Source organism: Marmota flaviventris, chromosome 13 (assembly GCF_047511675.1).
Source record: "Marmota flaviventris isolate mMarFla1 chromosome 13, mMarFla1.hap1, whole genome shotgun sequence".
NCBI lineage: Eukaryota > Metazoa > Chordata > Mammalia > Rodentia > Sciuridae > Marmota > Marmota flaviventris.
Window position 1 is genome coordinate 94,696,661 of NC_092510.1, and position 21,248 is coordinate 94,717,908.

At 52.3% G+C, this 21,248-nt stretch overlaps 2 protein-coding genes across 2 annotated transcripts; one reads left to right on the forward strand and one right to left on the reverse strand.

Moving 5' to 3' along the window:
* Positions 1-5,881: 5,881 nt before the first annotated feature.
* On the forward strand, positions 5,882-15,757 carry Wdr38 (WD repeat domain 38). The gene is made up of 10 exons (XM_034636072.2): positions 5,882-5,955; positions 12,257-12,395; positions 12,843-12,963; positions 14,022-14,138; positions 14,245-14,342; positions 14,639-14,719; positions 14,806-14,937; positions 15,059-15,208; positions 15,540-15,587; positions 15,669-15,757. Exons 1-10 carry the CDS (start codon positions 5,882-5,884, stop codon positions 15,741-15,743), a joined length of 1,035 nt encoding a protein of 344 aa, XP_034491963.2. The 3' UTR covers positions 15,744-15,757.
* A 214-nt stretch (positions 15,758-15,971) lies between these two features.
* On the reverse strand, positions 15,972-20,678 carry Rpl35 (ribosomal protein L35). The gene is made up of 4 exons (XM_027944419.2): positions 20,576-20,678; positions 20,071-20,207; positions 18,789-18,870; positions 15,972-16,156 (listed from the first exon to the last, which is right to left on the reverse strand). Exons 1-4 carry the CDS (start codon positions 20,576-20,578, stop codon positions 16,007-16,009), a joined length of 372 nt encoding a protein of 123 aa, XP_027800220.1. The 5' UTR covers positions 20,579-20,678; the 3' UTR covers positions 15,972-16,006.
* Positions 20,679-21,248: the final 570 nt, after the last annotated feature.

The window sequence follows — 21,248 nt, forward strand, 5'->3', positions numbered from 1 at the left end:
GGGCCTGGCTGCAGTGGGTCCTGTGTTCAAATTCCACCTCTGCCTCTCGGAGTCCACAGACCTGAGTGGGGGCAGACCCTAATTTACACCCCAGACCCAATTACTTCCCAGGCCCAGCTCCAGGGGCCTTGGGCATCTCTTGTCCTCTGAAATTTAGCTTCCCACCTCTGGAATAAGGACACGTGTGAGCATTAAGTGACCCAGTGTGCACGTGGGCTTGGAGCAGCAGTGCGCACGTGGGCTGTGTTACTATTACTTTGCCAGTGCGCACAGTCCCCTGCTCAAAGCCCTGGCCTCAGTGTCTTCATCTGACACCAGGCCCACCTCAGAGCCCTGAGGAATCAGCGAGGTGATGTGTGGAAAGCACTTAGCACAGTGCTTGGCGATTAGTGAGCTTCTGACAAATCATTAACAATCGTTCTTATTGTCCCAAAGCCCCCTGGGAGCTCATGCTCAGGGAAAACTGGCTGAGAAGTTTAAAGGATTAAATTTGTGAAGAGAAGCAAAGTCACGCCATGGAACAACTTGAAGAGCCAGGGCTACCAGGAGCCCCGAGGAGCTGGCAGGGCCTTTGTAAGTGGCATGTGATGAGCACAGGGTTGCCCTCTTCTTGTTTGCACTGGGAATCGAACCCAGCGGTGCTCTTCTGATGCCAGCCCTGGAGCTCAGCAGAGGAAGAGGCTGGGAGGGTCTGTGGTGGGCTGGCGACTAGCAGGGGCAGCCTGCCAAGGCCCTGGGTGGGGCAGGGCGGGTGGGGCATCCTGGAATCTGAGCTGGCGGGTGGGACAGGGCAGGGTCCCATCTGGCCATGAGCTCAGGCGCGTCCCTCCCCTCTGAGCCACACTTTCTCCATCTTCAGATGGGACCCGGGATGCAGTGGATGACTCAAAGAACACATGGAATGACGGGACTGTAGTGAGACTCTGGAAGCCTGGCCAGGCTGGGAGGAGCTGGTCACAGAGCCACCTGCCTGCACCTGAGGCATGGGCAGGTGGCAGAGGGTGGTAACTGTAACCCTGGCTCGCGGGGCATCTCTGCTTCCCCTCTTGGGCTCCCTCAGCTCCCTCGGAGGCTCAGCAGACTGGAGCTGCTTCCCTGGGGTCCTGAGTGGGGCAGCAGATTTCTTAGCTGAGGGATGGACATGGTCCTGGTGCCAATGGCCCTGTAGAGGGGCCCCTGTGGGCGAGGATGCCACTGGGGCCCTTCTGGGGCCCCCCACCCCACACCCTGCTAACTTTTGCTGAGACTCACCCTGGGACCTTTCTCTGCTCAGCTGGTGTCAAGGTCAGCTGATGTCCCTCATTAGGCCCAGACTCCAGGTCTGCAGTGCTCCCAGGAGCCTGGCTCCCTTCCCAGCACCAGGACTGTGGCCTCCAGCCACAGGAGCCCTGTGGGGAGCTGGCTCACAGCCCGACTTTGTGCTCTGGTGAAATGCATTACACAGACTTTTATTAATAGCTCCAATAGTCTGCACTTACTGTGTGCCCTAAACAAAGCTAAGCTCTACTTGCATGGAGAATGGAAAAACGACCCTGTGAGGTGGCCCTGTGACTCCTACCCTAGATCAGGAGACACTCAATGTGTGCTTGGCCTCCCATGGAGGCTCCAAGGCAGGTGGCCTGGCATCAGGTGACCTTGTTCAGTGCCTTATCTATGGCAAGAGCACTGGCTTGGGAGACTAGGCCTGGCTTCTGGCTCCCGGGTGACCTTGGATCTCCCTCCAGCAGCAGAGATGAGACCTGCCCTGTCACCCCTTGGTCCTGGATAGGGAATATTAGACAGATGATGGAGAGAGAGAGAGAGAGAGAGAGAGAGAGAGAGAGAGGTACAGACAGATAGAGTTATTATTTCGAGGGGGGGCTGACAGGTCTGAAGTTTATAGGGAAGGCGGGGGCGGGGAGCAGAATGTCTTCTCTGACCTGGTTTTTGCTCCTAAGTCCTTCAACTGGAGGAAACCCACTCACCCACACATCCTGGGTAATCTTAAAGTCAGCTGTAAATGCCGATTTAACCACGTGTACAAAATACCTTTACAGCAACACTGGATTAGAGTTTGATCAAATAAGTGGGTGTGATAGTCTGGCTAAGTTGACACATGACACTAATTATCACCCCCACCGAAAGGCCTGTCGGAGCTAGGGAAACTGAGTTTTGGAAATCCAAACAGATCCCACAGATACAACTGGGAACATGGAAAATGTCACCCTTGTCCCCAGACACGTCTAAATATGTACCCCATAATGTCCACATCTTTACTGAGCAGGATATGAAGTGATTTTTTACTATTTTCTTTCTACCATTATTACTGTCTAGTGTTTATTAAGTTATACATGTGTAACTTTTATGATCACAAAAGACATTAAATGACATTCACTTTGTAAAAAAATGATTTTTTTTTCTGAGGATATGTCAGAATAGGGGATGAAAAAAAGAAAATTGGGTATAGCTCGGTGGCAGAGTGCTTGCCTGGCTGGCGTGAGGCTTGGGCTCGATCCTAGCACACAAAAAGTAGAGTAAGAGTCCAGAACTAACCATCAAAAAGTTTAGACTAAAAGCATAAATTGAGTTGGGCATGGTGGCACATGCCTGGGAGGCTGAGGCAGGAGAAGTTCGAGTTCAAGGTTGGCCTGAGCAATTTAGAGAGACTGCTGTCAAAATAAGGTTTAAAAATAGTGGTTAAGTGCTGGGTTCAATATCTGGTCCCCCCCCCCCCCACATAAACATACACACACACAAAAAAAAAAAAAAGAGGAGAAGAAGATGATAAACTTAGACACTAGTCCTTAAGTGTCAGTGGACTTGATACAATTAAGAGATACATTTATAACCAAATGATCAGAAAGATTAAAAAAAAAGGTGGAAAAAATATAGCTTGCAGAAAACAACCAAAAGAAAATCACTATAGCTTTATCAATAGCAAACAAATACCCTGCCCACCTTACTGGAGATTGATCCCCAGGCCTCACCATGCCAGGCGAGCATGCTATAGCCTCAGCCCTTTTTAAAATTTCTATTTTAAGCAAGTGTAGTTGTGCATGTCTATAATCCCAGGGACTTCAGAGTTTGAGATAAGAGGATGGAAAGTTCAAGGCCAACCTCATCAATTTAGTAAAGTCCTAAACAATTTAGCAAGACTGTTTCTCAAAATAAAAAAATAAATAAATATATATAAAGGGCTAGGATGTAGCTCAGTGTATCCCTGGATTCAAAAACAAGCACCAAAAATAAATAATAAAAATTAATAAATAAAAAGTTTATTTTGAGGACCAAATCTCACTAAATTGCCCAGGCTGGTCTTGAACTTGCCATCCTCCTGCCTCAACCTCCTAAGTAACTGGGATTCCAGATGTGTGCCACTGCACCTGACACGAAATAGATTTTAAGGCTAAAATCATTCCTAGAAAGAAAAATATTTTTTAGTGACAAGAGGTTTGATTTGTTTTTTTTTTTTTTTTAAAGAGAGAGAGAGAATTTTTTTAATATTTATTTTTTAGTTTTTTTCGGCAGACACAACATCGTTGTTTGTATGTGGTGCTGAGGATCGAACCCGGGCTGCACGCATGCCAGGCGAGCGCGCTACCACTTGAGCCACATCCCAGCCCCAAGAGGTTTGATTTGTCAGGAAAATGAACAATTTTTTAAATTATATGTACCTAAGTAAGTAACTTCAAAACATAAAACACAGATTGAAATAAATGCAAGGAAAACCAGACAAATTTTGCAAAGGTAATGGGAGATTATCACATATGTTCCTCAGTAATTGATAGAAAAGGCAGGAAGAAAGTTAGTGAGAATCTAGACGACAAATCAAGAAAACTGACTGATGATTCCATCTGGAACCCCGCAGCCCACACCTCCACGAAGGAGAATGCGACATTTATAGAAGGTGTCCACACACTGAGCCGCAGAGCAACGTGAGGTCATGCTGAGTGGTGTGACCAAATTCACTCAATCTAGAAATAAGTTAAAAAAAAAAAAAAAAAGTAACAAGGAAATCCCCACACATTTGGAAATGAAAGAACTTCAAGGACAAAATCATGACTGCAAAAGAAGCAGACATGGGGCTGGAGAGGCCTAGCTTGTGTGAGGCACTGAGCTCAATCCCCGGCACCACTCAAGAAAAGGAAGGAGGGAGGGAGGGAAGGAGGGCAGGAAGGAAGGAGGGAGGGAGGGAAGGAGGGCAGGAAGGAAGGAGGGAGGGAGGGAAGGAGGGCAGGAAGGAAGGAGGGAGGGAGGGAAGGAGGGCAGGAAGGAAGGAGGGCAGGAAGGAAGGAGGGAGGGAGGGAAGGAGCAGAGGTGGAGGGCTCACTGGGGCCCGGGGCCATTAGCTGCTGAGGCCCTTCCCTCTTGGTGTGTGGGGACAAGGGAAGTATGGCCATCTTGTCCCATTGCTCCTGAGTTGTTTTTTAAGTCAGAATTTATGGAACACCAGTTGTGTGCCAGGTCTGTGCTCTGTCTTGTGACTCCTGACAAGGGACATCATCAGTCCCCAGCCTCAGAGGAGACTTAAGAGATCAAGTGACTCGCCCAAAGTCACCCAGCTAAGAGCTGCCTGGGCGGTCAGGTCCCATGGTTTCATCCCCTCGGAGGCCAGCATGGCAGGTACCCCATTTTTCAGATAAGGAAATCGAGGCTCATGGCACGAGGCCAATAAATGGTGGGATTTAATCTGGGGACTTGAACCCAGATCTAAGTGGCATTGGACCATTACACAGTGGGGAACGGAGGCCAAGGGCTGCTGGGACTTGGTCAGGGACACACAGCTGGGGGTGGTGGGAAACTGACACTTGAGTAGCCTGAGTTTCTGAAAATGGGAGGCAGTCTGACAAAGGCCATCTACCTCCCTGGACAGGAAGGAAAGTGCCTCAGATAGGATTAAGGACAGCCTCCGGCTCCCTGCCCCAGACACAGGCCCCAGGGGTTAAAGAGCCCATTATCGTGATGTCTGGGGAGGGGCAGCCGAGCAAGCCTCAGTTCCCTGGCCCTGGCGCCTGACAAAATGGTCAGTGAAACAGTCATGGCCCCAGGGTATGGTGTGGTGTGTGTGTGTGTGTGTGTGTGTGTGTGAGCTTGCTGCGACAAGACCTAGAGTGCAAGAGGGAGGGGAGGCCTGCAGCCCGCCCCCCCAACTCCTCCACAAGAAAACTAAGCCCCAGATAGGGTCACCAGCCTGGGGTCATACACCTGTCAGGTCCCATCTCTCTGGCAGCAAGGTGGAGGATCAGCTGGCACCTTGTGGGGCCAGTGGCAAGTTCCAGGCACAAGCTGGTGAACCCCAGAACCCACAAGTTGTCTACAGTTAGCCCTGCAGCTCCAAGTTCCAGGCAGCTCAGAACAGCCCTAGTCCAGAGAGGCCCAGCAGGGACTTAAGGTCACACAGTAAGTGTGAGGCTGCAAGTTGGTTCCTACCCTGCCAGAGCTACTCACATTTTCTGGCTTGAGCTGTTTTCTACCCCACCCTCGCTCTCCCAACCCCCACCCACCAGTTGTCTCCGTGGAGGGCAATGCAGGCCACTCAGATTTCCATAGCACAAGTGGGTGCCTGGTGCGGCTGGGACAGTTGGGTGGACAGGTGGACAGAGAGAGCTGGTGGCCTCAAGAGGCTCCAGCCAGGGATTGGACACCATAGCAGCTGCTCTGCACCTGCTCCAGGCTGTCTGAAGGGACCTGGCACCTGTGGGAGACCAGACCCTGGGTCCACGCCCTGGCTCTGCCACAGAACTGGCTGGTGACCCTGGCTTCGGCTGCTTCCTCTCCTGGCCCTCAACTCCCCATCTGCTGTACCTGCCTGGTGTGTGACAGGTGCAGAGCACAGCACAGTGCCTGGTGGCTCTGTTGTGGTGGGTGGGTGGCTGCTGCTGTTATTTACTACTACGACCTCATGGCGCAAGAGGAGGTCCGGAGGCCAGAGAACCTGAGCCAGGGGCCTGGCGGCCACCTGACCCTGCAGCTCAGGTTCAGTCCCTCTTCTCTGCCAGCTGGAGCTGGTTCCCGATGCTGTCTGGCTGTCCTCTGCTCCTGACAGCTCCCTTCAGGGATCCAGGGCTCTCCCACTGTGTGGCGGCCATGAATGTGGTGGCGTCGCAGTCATTCTGGCTGAAGTGGAGCCAGAGGCGCAGATTCCATCCCTGGGGGTCCTCCTCCCACCCTTCACCCCTCGGGGAACTCCAAGCCCCTTCTCACCCCCCAGGGCTCCATGACAGCTGCCGTGAGAACCGCTGTCTGGCGCAGGCAATCCAGGTCTCCTGGCCAGACACTCCTGGCCTCGGCTTCATTTCTCCTCCCCAGCCTAGAATTCTTGTTTTCCACAGGTGTCCCCTGGTGGCTCAGTGCCCACCACACCCCATTCTTGGCTGCTCTAGAAACAGGCTCTGCAACTGTGCCTCTGGGACCTTTATAAAGAGGTGACTTTCAGAACCTTCTTTTTCCCTGTTTTGCATCTGGCAAATACTTCTTCACTCCAGAGCCCATTGCCTCCTCCCAGAAGACCCCCTAGACTGCCCAGAGAGGGTCATTCTCCTCCTTGGGCTCTCTTAGGCTGTCTCACCAACAGAGCTCAGGGGGCAGGTGAGGCTCAGCCAGGTCAAGGGGCAAGATTCAGCAAGTATGGGAGGGAGGGAAGGGAGAGGGTAGAGGAGGGAGGGCTCAAGGAGGAGGGAGGCATTGAGGGAGGGCAGAGACCCGGAAGGAAGGGAAGGGGGAGCCTGGGTCTGGTAGCACTGCCCCTGCCCTCCTCCAGCCCACACCCCCGTCCCCCTCTTCCCTGCCCACCCTGGGGCCAAGCCCACCTCCCCAGGCTCTGGTAGGGAAGGGGATTCCAGGACCCCCTCAAACTTGTGATCCCACACACACACAGACACACATACACACACATATATACATTGTGTCCATCTACAAATAAAAATATATATATTGAAAGAAAGAAAGAAAGAAAGAAATCTGACAGAGACCAGGAGAGGGAGAGAGAAGTCAGCTAGACACTTGGTGTCATGAGACCTGGGCCACCCTGCCACCTCTGGGACAGCTTAGGTCTTGGTAGAGCTGGGTGGACCAGGATGCAACCCTAAAATCCTTGTAAGTGTAGACAAGGAGCTCACCTGAAGAATAATAGGGCAAGAACCTGGGAGAGTAGGACAACATGTGATTGTCTCTGTGTCCCCAGAGGACTCTTTACCATTGTCATGTCCAGAAACATTTAAGGATTAAAAAAACATGAAATAAGTGGAACACCTAAGAGTCCTCTCTGTCTGGGCTGTGGCCCTGCTGGCTGCATAGCTGGATACCACACCAGCCCCTCACTCCATCCCAACACTGGGCCAGGCACTAGGAGGGTGGAGGCTCAAGGCTTCCATTGTGTCCATCCCAGGGCCTCAGAGCACTCTTTTCTTCTGTAAGAGTCACAGGAATATGGGTGAGGCCCAAGGAGGCCTGTGGGCACAAGTCCCTGAGCCCTGGAGCTGGAAGGGCCAGGAGCTGCTGGGGACAGTGGGTGGTGGTCAGGCCCTCTGAGCTTCTCAGTTTTCTTCTGGCATCCGGGTCATGTTGCTACCCAAACAGAAGTTTTTTGGCTGGAGAAATTGTATCTCACAAGAGCCAGAGTGTTACTGGGTGGGGTGGTGCATGCTCATATTCCCAGTGACTTGGGAGGCTGAGGTAGGAGGATTGGAGTCTAGCCTCAGCAACTTAGTGAGGCCCTGTCTCAAAATACAAAAATAGAAAGGCTGGGAATCTCCAGTTCTAAACAGAAAAAGAGAAAGAGGAGCCTGTGTGAAAGGTGTGAGTTTATACCACACTGAATGGCTCAGAGGCTGGAAGCTGGCAGCAAGATAGCACCACTGTGCTTCTTTTCTAGAAATGGCAAACCCAGCAGTTGCCGCCCTGTTAGGCAGTTTTGATGGCCAAAATGTCCACTGATGGGGGCTGGGATTGTGGCTCAGGGGTAGAGCACTTGCCTACTAGCGTATGTGAAGCACTGGGTTCGATTCTCAGCATCACATAAAAATAAATAAATAAATAAAAATGTAAAGAATAATAATACTTAAAAATGTCCACTGATGAGACAGATTGTTCAGTAGGTGGCCTGAGTGCTCAGAGAAGGAAGCAGTAGCCAGAGAAGCCAAGGGGGGTCAATGGAAGTTAAATCAAACCACTTGCCCCTCCTTAAAAAAACAGGGTGACCAGTTATTAAATCTGGACACAGCGTTTTTTCCCTGCTATCTCTGAGGCTCCTGACTGGGCTCACATTAGGGGATGTGGCCATGCTAGCTAACCATTCAGAGCTGAGGATACGCTCACTGCTCACTGGGGGCCAGATATGCTGGACAGACATGAACTGAGCCCCAAGGTCAACGCTCCCAGGAAGGGTTGGTCACCATCCTTAAGTTAGAGTTGAAGAAGAGGCATGCGGCAGGTGGAGAATGGCCCGAGGTCACAGCTGGTAGGTGATGGAGCCAGATTTGGATGAAACTGTCTGTCCCCAGAGCACACAGGCGCAGGTGCACAGCTGGCTTTAGACAGACCTAGAGATAGATCCCTGACTGACGGACAGCAGGGAGGAGGTGGCGCAGAAGCCCAGGTCTCCAAGGACTGCCAATCAAGGTGTGCTGACCTCCCCTAGCCAAGGGATGGCCATATAACCCCCTTCTGGGTCAATCACATGCTCTTCAAGAATGAAGTGTTTCAATCTCCCTTGGAAAAGGCAGTTTGGCTTCCTGTCCTTCCTAGCCTGATGGTATTTCTGTCTTCCCATTGTGACGCCCAGCCTGTCTCACATGGCCATACATGGTTTAGTTGTTTGCAATTGGAGTCTTGCTCGGGCTGCATTACCTTCTCCCCACTTGGACATCTCCTGCGGGAGTGTGCCCTCCCCTGGGTCCACTGGCTAGTCCTTGATTCCCATGGGTATGGGCAGGAGCAGAAACAACATCACTGGAGGTCTGTAGTGATTGGTCACAGGGCTCTGTCCTTGCCCCGTCCCACGGAGCATCATTTCCCCAATTTGGATTTCGAAATCCAGAAGCCTACTCATAAATTTGCAGCTGCACAGTAGAATTAATGCTTTGTGCAAAGGAAGTGGGACTCTTACAGTGCTCAAGAGTGGATGAGAGCCAGGAAGATGACATTTAACCAGTGTAATATAAGGTCTTCATGTGTTTCCGAAGAATCCACTGCAAGTACCAGATGGGGAGGGAGAGTTGGCTGGACAGCAGTTCGTGGGAAAAAGCACATGCTGTGTTTGTAGTGACTCATGCAGCTGCTGAAACCACAAGTGCTTCTGGTATTGCAGGCCACCTTACTAGAGACTGAGTGTCTAGGAACTGGAGGGGACAGTGCCTTTCCACTCAGCAGTTGCCAGTCCACGTAAGGAACAGTTCTGGTCCCCAAACACCAGGAGGGGCATTGAACACACATCAGTGTGTACTAACAGAGGTGATCCAGGTCATGAGGAAGTCACAGAGACTTGAGGGCATTGATTATAGCTTGGGGGACCCATGGGGAACCAGGATCCCAGTATGCAAATGACTGTAGGGGGCCCCAGAGAAGAGGCCCAGAAACAAAGTACTGGGTACCAACTTCTGGAACTTACAGAGATGTTTTCGTCAAGGTCCTTTGGGTGGCAAGCACCTGTCAGAGCTCACTTGGCACAAGGGATTCACTGTAAGGTTCTTTTAGTTCTGGAGGGGCAGGCCTGGGGACTGGAGCGGGGAGCCGAGAGCTGGCAGGAGCTGGGCAGCCAGCTCCAACTCTCTGCTTCCCCTCTTGCCACAAAACATTTTCTCTGCTTCTCAAAGCACTGGTCAGAAAACACCGCCCAACCCTGGCGCTACATAACCCCTCAGCCTAAACCCAGCAGCTCCAAAAACTGTTCAGGCCTGGGAGGAACAAGGAATGAGGCAGAGAGCAGGAAGCCAGGAGAGTGGGGAGAGGTGGGAAGCACCAGGTGGGCAGGGCCAGGTGGGCAGGGCTGACTCCTAAGAACAGAGGACACTCCTCTGGCAACTTGGAGCAGGAGTCATGCCTGCCATTGCTAGTCTCCTTGCTTCCTTCCTTTTGCAGACTGAAGTCCTCCGGGGATTTGGGTTTGCTTATCTCTGAGGCAGGAACTCTAACTTAGGCTGAGGGACAAGGTTTGGCAAGGGAAGGTAGTGGACAATCAAGTGAGGTTTGAGCTTGATTTGAGGATGGAGAAGAGCACTCCAGGCAGAAGGTACTGCTGTTAACAGGCCCAGGTGAAGGTGATGGTGGCAGAAGGGGCAACGTGGGCGTGGGGGTAGGATGAAGCCCCGAGACTAGGGTTCATGGTAGCTCACCGCAATACCAGACCTCAGGAGCAAGGAGATACATTTTAACCCCAGCTCTACCCCATGGGCAGAGGAATCACTGGGCCTGGTAGACAAGATTGACTGGGAGGGCTCTGGGAGTAACAGGTGGGCTGGAGAAGGCAGTTCTGGGCCCACAGAGTGAGCAAGAGTGACCAGGTGGCTAGAAAATGTGCCCAGAGAAGGGGCATGGGGTCGAGGTATCTGAGCAGGGGGAGGCCAAGGGCCAGGGATCTCATTCTGGGGGAAAGCGTCTGGGACCCATGCCCGGGGTTGGGGGCCAGCCATCTAGTTCCAGCTCAGACGGGGACTAGAGGAGCCAACTCAGTGACCTGGGTCCTCTGGGAGTGTAGATGGGGGTGGGGCTGCCTCAAAGCCACCATTGTTGCCCCCTCACTCGCCTGACTGTCTGGGGCCTAAAATAGAGCAGGAACACAGCTATCACGTGAGAAGTTTCTGGCCAAGGGGCCTGGGGGGAGGGGCTGAGTCCCTGATGGGAGCCCTTGAGTTTGAAACACCCAAAGCCCAGCTGCCTAGCTGCCCACCTGCCTCAAGGATCCTGGAATCCATTGGGGGTGAATTTGTGCCACCTTGTTGTTCCACTGTGGCTGGGGCTGGTTGGGAGACAGCTTGGGTTCTGTCCTCAGCTCTGCTGGGTGACTGTCAAATTCTGTCCCCTTGGGGGCTTCAGTTTTCCAGATGTACCAGGAGTCAGCGAATATAGCACCTGCTTCCAAACCCTGGAATTCACAGCACATGGTCTGGATACAGATCCCAGAGTCAGTCAGATGTGGGACAAAATCCTGGTCCCGCTTCTACTGTCTGAGTGGCCTTGGGCAAGTCTCCCATTTCTTGGGTCCTGTTTCCTCAGGACCTGTTCTTTCCAGATTTCTGGCCAAGTTATCCAAGCCAGATCCTGTTTTGGTGGGTGTGAGGCAGTACTGGAAATTGAACCCAGGGCACTCTACCACTGAGCTACAACCCAACCCTTTTTATTTTGAGATAGGGTCTGGCTAAGTTGCCAGGTTGGCTTCGAACTTGAGATCCTCGTGCCTCAGCCTCCCAAGTCACTGGGATTTGACCCCACTTTTTTCTTTTTCAGGGATTGAATCAGGGGCACTCAACCACTGAGCCACATCCCCAGCCCTATTTCGTATTTTATTTAGAGGCAGGGTCTCATTGAGTTGTTTAGCTCTCACTTTTGCTGAAGCGGGATTTGAACTCGCAATCTTCCTGCCTCAATGTCCGGAGCTGCTGGGATTACAGGCGTGCACCACTGCACCTGGCTTAACCCCACTTTTTAATGCTCTGAACTTTGCGCTCACTGCCTCTGGCTCCCCACAACCTAGAGGGTGGTGATGGCTACTGTTCCCAGTCTTCTCCTGGTCTTTCTCAGCCTCTGAACCAATCATTCCTAGACAGAAGGTTCTTGGCTCCAGAGCCCGTCCTCTTGGGCACCTACTGTGTGCCAGGCCCTCCCTGTGCTTGGTTCAGCCTTGGAGTCCTGCCGGACAGGGCTGATCCTCCCCGGTGTGCAGATGCTGGTAAATGGGCTCACTGCTACCCCGAGTCCTGTTAAAGAGATCTGCGGAGCGCTTTGCTAACTGCATAACATTGAACATGGGCTCAGAGCGTGCGGGGGGGCTGGGCCGAGCCGAGGTGCGTATCTGGCGCGCCCTCTAGCGGCTGCTCTGAGCAGTCGCGACTCGTGGTTGCGCAGCCCAATGCGGGGCAGGCAATGGCCAGCGCGGGAAGCCTCTTCTCCCAGCAGCCCGCGGCGGTTCTGCCAGCCGCTGCCGCACCTTCCCCAAGTTGAGAGCTCTTCCCCAGATTTTGTTTCTCCATGTGGCTTCCCAAAGTCCCCAACGCGGCTGCGCGCCCCGCCCTTATTACCATGGAGATCTCTTGTACACAGTTTCCCCTTTTCCTTGGGCCAGTCCTAAACGCGGTTCCGCAGGCGGGACTAGCGCTGGCCTAGGAGGGAATCCTCCAAGGTCGGACCGTCGGGGGTCCATGAATAGCAGGGCTCCACTTTCCGTGGGGAGAGTGACATTCTTTGGCCGGCATCGCGGGGAGGTGAGGCCCAATGGGCTTTGCCAGGCTCTAGGCTCCTGGCTTGGGAGTCAAGTCCCCGGTTCTGTGTAATGGGGGTTCAGGGTGTTCCCTGGGCTTCAGCTCCAGAATGGGGCTCTAGGTTTTGGGCTCTGGTTCCAGAGAGGGCTTGAAGCTCCTGCTGGCTCCAGTATTCTTGGGCTTTGGCTCCAAAACGAACTCGGGGCTGCTCTGAACTTGCGACTCTCGGCTCCCCCGCTGTAATGGGGTCTTGCCTCTGGGGTTCTAAGGCGGGCTCCAGCTCTGGCTTCAGGGTTCTGAGCTTGGGTTGTACAGTGAGGCCTGAAGTCCAAATCACCACTGCAGGTTCCTGGGCCGTGTTTAGGGCTGGCCCAGGAGGATGGGATCAGAAGTGAATGGACAGGTATCTCCTGTCCCAGAAATGGGACCACATCTGTGCTCTACTTCCAGGTCAACTGCTCTGCCTTCTCTCCTGATGGCCAGACGCTGCTCACAGCCTCTGAGGACGGCTATCTGTACGGTTGGGAGACCAAGAGTGGGCAGCTGCTGTGGAGGCTGGGTGGCCACACAGGTGGGGCTCTGCAGTCTGGCTGGGGGACAGAGGCCCATAGATCTGTGCTGGCATTCTGCAGAGCCTAACTTAGTGACCTCCAACACTGGTCCTGGGCATTGGGGCTGGACATAGCTGGAGCAGCCAGACAAGGAGACAGGACTTCTTGATAGCTGGGGCTTCCAGCTCTTAGATCAGAACTCAGACTTTAATTTTTATTTTTTTCCAGTACTGGGGATTGTACCCAGGGTCACTTTACCACTTAGTTACATTCCGAGCCCTTTTTATTTTTTGAAATAGGGTCTGGCTAAATTATTGAGGGTGGCTTTGAACTTGCAATCCTGCCTCAGCCTCCCAAGTAGCTGGGATTACAGACGTGCACCATCACACCTGGCACTTATTAACCATTTTAAAGGTAGAGTTCAGAGATAAGTACACTCACGTTACAAAACTAATTTACAGAATTCTTTTCATTTTGCAAAACTGAAACTGTACCCACTAAACAACTCCTCTCCCTACTCCCAACCACTGTTCTACTTCCTGTCTTATCAATGGTGTTTGTCTTTTTCATTGGCTTCACTTAGCATGCCTTCTAGGGCCATCCATATTCTATCTACCACTTTTGGACTACGATCTTGGTTGTCATGTCACCTGACCCAGTTCCTTCCTCTATAGAATGGAGATAAGTTGCTACCTTACAAAATCAGATAACACAAAAAGCCTAGCACCCAGTAAAGACCAAGTAGACTTAACTATTAGGGAGAGAAGGAAAACAAAACCAGGAAATTGCAGAGCAGACTTATTTAACACGATGACTAGGGAAGTCCAGGCTGGGGAGCTGAAAGGCAGACTGGAACGGAGGCTGGGAGTTAGGGAGGTTTCAGGGAGGAGGTGCCTACATCTGAGCAGACTTTCCAGATTAACAACTGGGGTCAGATATTCCAGGCTGAGCCTTGGCCAGGCCCAGGTTGGAAATCCAAGCATTTTCAGGTGACTGGAGTTTGGGTAAGGGGTGGGCGGCCACAAGACCTGGGCAGTGAGCAGGGGGTAGAGGGAGTGCCCTGAACTCCCTGCCTCAGGCCCCGTGAAGTTCTGCTGCTTCTCCCCCCATGGCTACCTTTTTGCCAGCTCCTCCAGTGACCGTACCATCCGCCTGTGGGACCTATCAAGAGCCGAATGTCTGTGGGTGCTGAAGGGTGAGTGGGGGTGGGCCTGGGTGCCACATGGCCAGCCTGGGTCCCCTTCCAGGCCTGTATCCTGTTTCACCTCCCCCAACTTCTGTCATTGGGATGGTGACTGCAGGTCACCAGCGGAGTGTGGAGACACTCAGCTTCAGCCCTGACTCAAGACAGCTGGCATCAGGTGGCTGGGATAAGCAGGTGATGCTCTGGGAAGTGCAGGTATGTGAAAGGGCTGGGGACGGCCAGGCCTGGGTCAGAATGGACCACCACCTGCCACACCTCTTGCTTTGCTGGTTCAAACCCTTGCTAGTTCCCCACTGCAGCCCTCTCCCAGTCTCCTGACATACACCCCATCAGATCTTGGGCCTCAATCTCCTTTGCAGGAGATCCCCATATGGGCTGCCTCTCCTCCCTGCTATCTAGGCCCCCAGTGCTTCCCCAGGCAGTGCTGTTATCACAATACCCAGGCTGCCAAGCAGGGAGGGCCTGGGTCTGCCTTCTGCCTCTCTCCTTAGTCGGGACACAAACTGCGCCACTTAGAAGGGCACCATGACTCCATCCAGAGTAGCGACTTCTCCCCCAATGCCAACTGCCTGGTAAGCTTCACCTCTACCTTGACCCCTGCCTCAGTGGCCCCAGAAGGGCAGGCTGGGGCTACTCCAGTTTTGGCCACTGCTTACAGGCCACAGGCTCATGGGACTCCACTGTGCGCATCTGGGACCTGCGGGTAGGGACCCCAGCTGTATTCCATCAGGAACTGGAGGGTCACAGCGGCAACATCAGCTGTCTGTGTTATTCATCATCTGGCCTCCTGGTAAGGTGGGCTGCCCTGGGTTTCAGGATAGTCTTTGGCTGGACACGAGACCCTTAAAGAGCCATTTGGGTGTCCAGTGAGCATGCTGGCCCCATACTCACTGGCACAGAGCTCTCTTTAGGGATCTGGCTCCTGGGACAAGAACATCCACATCTGGAAACCCAATACCAGCAGCCTGATGGTCCAGCTCAAGGGCCATGTAGCCTGGGTGAACAGCATAGCTTTCTCTCCGGATGAGGGGCAGCTGGCCAGCGCTAGCTACTCGGGAACGGTAACCTATCCAGCCCAACCCAGCCATTCCTGACTCCTTGCTCACCTGCCCCTCTTCCCAGAGTCTTCAGTACCCATTTCCAGAAATGTCCATAAGTCCACTTGCCCAATCTATTCGCCAGCACTAAGGTCTGAGCCAGACCAGACTGCAGTGGAATTGACACTTCTATGGCCTATATAGCTTCAGGCATGACATGGCGAAGGCCATTTAAAACATACCCTGCAGATAAGAAGCTTCAGATCATGATGGTGTCCGGGACTTGCTGGGGAGCTGCTTCAAAGATGCCACTGTGGCCTATTGAGGTTCCTGTCCCCTATTCTTCTACTTCCAGATCAAAGTCTGGGACTACAACACAGGAAAGTGCCTTGAGACCTTGAAGGTAAGACCTGTAGCTGCAGCCCCCAGTGAGGGATCCAGGAAGGACTTCAGGACCTGGAGCCTGGTGCTGTGCTTCTGGCAGGGATTTCTGGATGTGGCCCACACCTGTGCCTTCACCCGACAAGGCAAACTATTGGTGTCTGGAGCTGCTATTTAGGTGAGACACCAAGACCACTGCTTGTTCAAGTCACACTTGAACAACACAGGCCCACAGTAACTAAGAGTGCCCATCAGACCCTGCAGCCAGGTCCGCCAGCACCACACCAAGGCAGCTGACGTCTACGGGTAGCAGGACACCACCAGACATCTGGCACTGTAGCTCCAGCCTTAGCCCCAAACCACCTATTCAGTCTGGTCTGTGGAAACAGCATTAAGCACAAAGCACTGAAAGCCAGTTTTTGTTTTATTGCGCCGTAACACTCAGGCTTTGACCGCGTACTTGCGCATAGGGTACAGCCGCTCTTTCCGCTGCTGCTTTTTGGTCTTTAGGTTCTCCTCGTGCTTGTTGAGCCGGCGGCGCATAGCTCTTGTCTTCTTGGGCCGCAGGTCCAGGGGCTTGTACTTCTTGCCCTGGGACACAGACAGCAGGGTCAATCTGAGAACAGGATTTTAGGGGCAACAGCAGGATGAAGACGACCCGATGGGCCAGAATGAGACTTGGAGAAACCACTAGGAAGATGCTGGAGGTGGGAAGGTGCTGTGGGGACAGAGAAGTTGGTTTGCAGCGAGGGGTTGTAGGACGTTCACCCAATAAGAGGCTGCTATATGGGACCGAAGGCCAGCAGGCCACATGCTCACTCACCAGCCCCAAATCCAAGGCTGGTGGGGCTGTCCTCATTTTATGTAAGGCTGTTGACTCACTGGTTCTAGAGGTGCCCACACCTCAGTGTTCCTTCTACTTGCCAGGCTGACAATAATGAAGCCAAAGTCATATCACAATCCAACAAAGGACATGTGACACCCACCAGATCCCAGGGTGGTTACTAACTACTACCTTGGCTTTCAATTATGCCAGATATTGAGGAAGATTTGGCCCAGATTACCAGCATAAGGGGCAGGCTCTGCCCCCTACTGCCCAGAGCCGAAAAAGAGCCATAGTGTTTACCCTTGGCTCCCACTCCTCTCAAGCCAAGGGCCCCAGACTAGGGTGGTTCACTGGTCTCTTCTTTGTTCAGCAACAGCCCTGAGGACAAGGCTGTTGAGCATAGCAAGGAAGCAGACCTGGTTTCTGTTCAAGGAGCTCCCATCCCAGTAAAAAAGACTGAACAGACAACAAGGCCCAAAGATAAGGACGCAGAAGTTTCAGGAAGGCTTCTTTTAGCAGCAACAGCCTCAAAGGCTAGCATGAAAGCCATCTGTTGAAAGGGCAGGAAGCAGGGCATGTGTAAAAGCCTCAACACCTCTCCCTGGGGAACCAGCCATCCAATGGGCAGGAGACAAGGCAGAGAACCACAGAGAGAAACTATGGAAGGCGATGAGGGCAAGCCCTGGAAGGAACTCAAAGGAAAGGAAATCTTGTCCACCCACTTCCTGCTCATCTGCTGGTACTGGTGGGGCACTTAATTCACTTCAAGTTTACTACCTCTTGCAAGCTCTGCTGTACAATACAGCAGCCACTCGCTACACATGGCTGACAGTGTAGCATGGAACATCACCATCAGTGTTCCCCTCTGTAGCCCTCACCCCTACCTCCTCTACTGAGCAGTTTGAGCTGAGAGCAGGGGCCCTCAATGGATGGCTAGTTATGAGGCTCCAGACTCACTCCTAAGAATAAAAATGTCCTCTCACACAAATGTGCACACACCCTATCAGGAGGGTAACCACATACCAGTGTCTTCTGGGAAGCTGGCCCAGATAACACCATACTAGCTTTTAAAAAAAGGGAAAAATTGTAGATGGACACAATCTTTATTTATTATGTGGTGCCGAGGATAGAACCCAGTGCCTCACACCTCACACGTGCAAGGCACGTGCTCTACCACTGAGCCCCAGCCTCAGTCCCATAGTAGCTTTTTTGGTGAGTCAAACCCCAACACTAACTTGGGTACTGATGTGAAGCCATTAGATAGCATTAATTAATCCCCATCAGATGACTTCAATTAAGGGAGATTATCCAGAGTAATCCAGGCAGCTGATTCAGTCAGTCAAAAGCATTTAAAAGCAAGATTGAGGTGCCCTCCAAGAAATCTGACCCGGGACAGCAGCTTTCAGTGGTGTCATGAGTCTTAGTCACATGAACCAATTCCAGACAGTAAATTAAATGTGTGAATTTAAGAACCCAATGGCTTCTGCTGGCACCTGGATAAGGCTAACTTTAAAGATAAGCCACAAAAATGGCCATTAACATTCAAGGTCAAGGGGCTAGACACCTGTGGAAATCTGAGGAGCACCCATTAAGTCCTCTCTAAGACACAATTAGGAAGCTAGGCCTGCCACTTTTCTGACTGTAGATGACTCTGAGCAACGTGACCTCTCTGAACCCTGGGGTTTGGCAAATGAGAATGGCAGATGCCTGCCAGTGACTGACACATAGCCCTGGCATTCCTAGACTGGAGATAGAGTTCTGTGGAACAGCACTTGCCTAATATGCTTAAGGTGCTGGGGATGTGGCTCAAGTGGTAGCATGCTCGCCTGGCATGCGTGCAGCCCGGGTTCGATCCTCAACACCACATACAAAGATGTTGTGTCCGCCAAAAACTAAAAAATAAATATTAAAATTCTCTCTTTAAAAAAAAAAGAATAAAACCACCCTGCCAGGCAATGTGGCCCATGCCTGTAACCCTGGCAACTCAAGAGGGTTGCCTCAGCAATTTAACAAAGCTCTGTTCCAAAACTTAAAAATAACCCCTACCCCCAAAATGCTCAAGTTGTCTTCAGCCAGATCCACTACCCACCACACCATTCTTGACATCTGCAATCATGCTGGTAAGATGAATTCTAGCTGAGTGTGCTGGCACACGCTCATGATCCCAGCAAAGGGATGGGGAGGCTAAGGTACGAGAATTATGAGTTCAGCCTGGACAGAATAGATCCTGTTTCACACACGCACACGTGAACCCAGACACAAACTGGGAGGCCCTGGCGAGCTCAAATATTCTCAGCCCCACGAACCCTAAAAGAACCACTTCACAAAGCCGCCCCCTGGCCAGTGGAGGACTGGAACTTTGTTTTCTGCTGCCAAGTCCCCAGGGGGCCCCCTCACCTTGTAGAATTTCCTGAGGTTTTCTTTTTGAGTCTGGTTAATGACAGTAAGAACGCGGGCGATGGATTTGCGGACAACTCGGCTACAAAACAGAAACATCAATGAAGGTGGGTATGACACACAGTATCTCCAAGTATCTTGTTCAGGGCTAATAGTGACATTGTAGAGCAGGGACAAAAGCCATCCATGTTCAACCTGGAGAAAGGGATTCTGAACGTGAGAATGTACAGGGACTCGGAATAGAGTAAAAGGCTGATAAGTCCAGTGCTTTTGAGCTAGGACGTGCTGGTTAAGGCAAAACCTGAGGCAGCTTAATGAAGAGGCAAGGAGGATCAGAAGACTTTCAATCCCAAGCCAAGAATTTATGAAGGCTATGAAAACCCAATCCGCCATCTGAATTAGCGGAGAGGAGAGGGAATCATGCCAGAAGCCAGGTAACCAGCCTAATTTAAGGTCATGGGCATCTGACATTCAAGAAGTTGAAATGCAATGGGGATGGGGACAAATCTAGGAGCAGTCTGGGGCAAATATGGTCTTGAGGTCCAGTTGCCTATAATCAAGCCCTGCAACTCAGGACACTGAGGCAGGAAGACCACAAGTTCCAGGCAAGCCTCAGCAAGTTAGCAAGATTGCCTCAGAAACAAAAATTTAAAAAGGGATGGGAATATATCTTCAGGGTAGATTGCCCTGGGGGGGTCAACCCTCAGTATCAGAACAGACAAACATAGTCTAGAGGACCCATCACACAACTATGCTTATGTGTTCCTCACCTCAATCACCTGTCTCACCTGCCTAGGCAGATATTTTATGAGTATGTAGGGTGGCATAATTTAAAGAGGAACTGAATTACCTACCAGGTAAGATGTGGCAAAAATGCAATTTACACTCAGGGAAATGACTCCAAATCCTAGTTCCTTTCATAAGTCTCCCTGATCCTTACTCAAGTTAACCAAGTAAGTTACAACTCAAATAAGAAGTCCGAGGCATGGAAAAAAGAAATCAAGTGCTCATTAGAGGTGGAAGGAAAGGTTCCAGTTAGGCTTTGGCGATACCCTTAAGACAACAGTTAAGAGCTTCAGGGACTTCAACCAATTCTTTTTCCAGCTACAAAAGCTGACCAAGGGAGCTCCAGAGAAAAAGCACACAAAATCAAAGGCAGTTAAGAGTAAGCACATAGCGAGTCTCTCCCGCGCCCCCATGATTCACCTGAACAGGCCAGTTCCTGAAGCCAACTTCCTAAGTCCTCCCAACACTCACGCGCCCCTCAATGCCGGCTACTCACATCTTAGAGAGCTTAGATGCCGCACCGCCTGTCACTTTGGCGACGCGCAGCTGGGACAACTCCACTTTCAAGTCGTCCAACTGTTTCAGCAGCTCCTCCTTCTTCTTGCCACGAAGGTCCCGAGCCTTAATCTTGGCCTGCGCGCGGGAAAGGTGTGGGTCAGACACCCCACGGACCGTCTTGTCTCTGCCATGGGCAGCCAGGGTCAGCACCCACCCTCAGGTCGTGATTCTGGCAGGGTACCCGAGGCCAGGAGGGCTACTAGGCTGGGCCATCAGCCCACCGCGCGATGTAAATATGAGGGCATTTGCCGCGCGCGCCATCTCCCGGGTCTAAGCCGGCAGAGAAGAGTCGGGCTGCGGCGGCACTAAGCCGTTCTGCGCGGAGATCCCCGGAGATCCCTAACCCCAGCCGGCAGATGAGGCGCCGGTGTTCAGCCCGCACCCCCAATCCTAGCCCGGGAACTTCAAGGCGACCAGATGGCGCCGGATTTTCTCGCTCTCACCATAGCTGCACGATCCGCCGTTACCGGAGCCGAGGGAAAGAGGAAAAGGCGGAGCTGACCCCTGCAACTACTGCCGGGTGGCGGCGATCGCGGCCAATGGCACCGCGACTAGGACTCTCCGGCTCCGCCCTTTCCTCCCGGAGCGCCGCGGTACGTCCGGTCCCGCCCCGTCCCGTCCCGCCCGCGGAGCCCGCCCCGCTTCCGCAGGTGCGTTCTTATGCTGCGTCCGGGGTTATGTAGGTTGGCATGGGCCCTGAGCGGTGCAGTTGGGGAAACTGAGGCCTGGGATGGGCAGCCTCTGACCAGAGATGGCAGAGTAGCATGGGCTTGAATTTGCCCACTCATTTATTTGTTCATTCATCGGGAAACCTTGTAGCTATCCCATTCTGTGCTGCTCAGCTAGGGGCTAGTGGTCTGGAGGTGCGGAGGGGATGAAAGGTTAGGGTTTTCAAAGGTGAATTAACTCAGCCACGGTCTTGGAGGAATTTATGGTGCAAGGTGGGCGGGAAGAGGCGAAGTCAGATGGCTGTTATCCAACTCTAAACGTTCTGGTGGAGGCAGTATGCAGCAGTGGAAATAGCATCCACAGAGCTTTTTTTAGTGAACTCGACGGGTTTCAAATTCTTGCAGTGTTGCCAGGTACTAGTTGAAACTCTTTTTGACAAATCCCTTC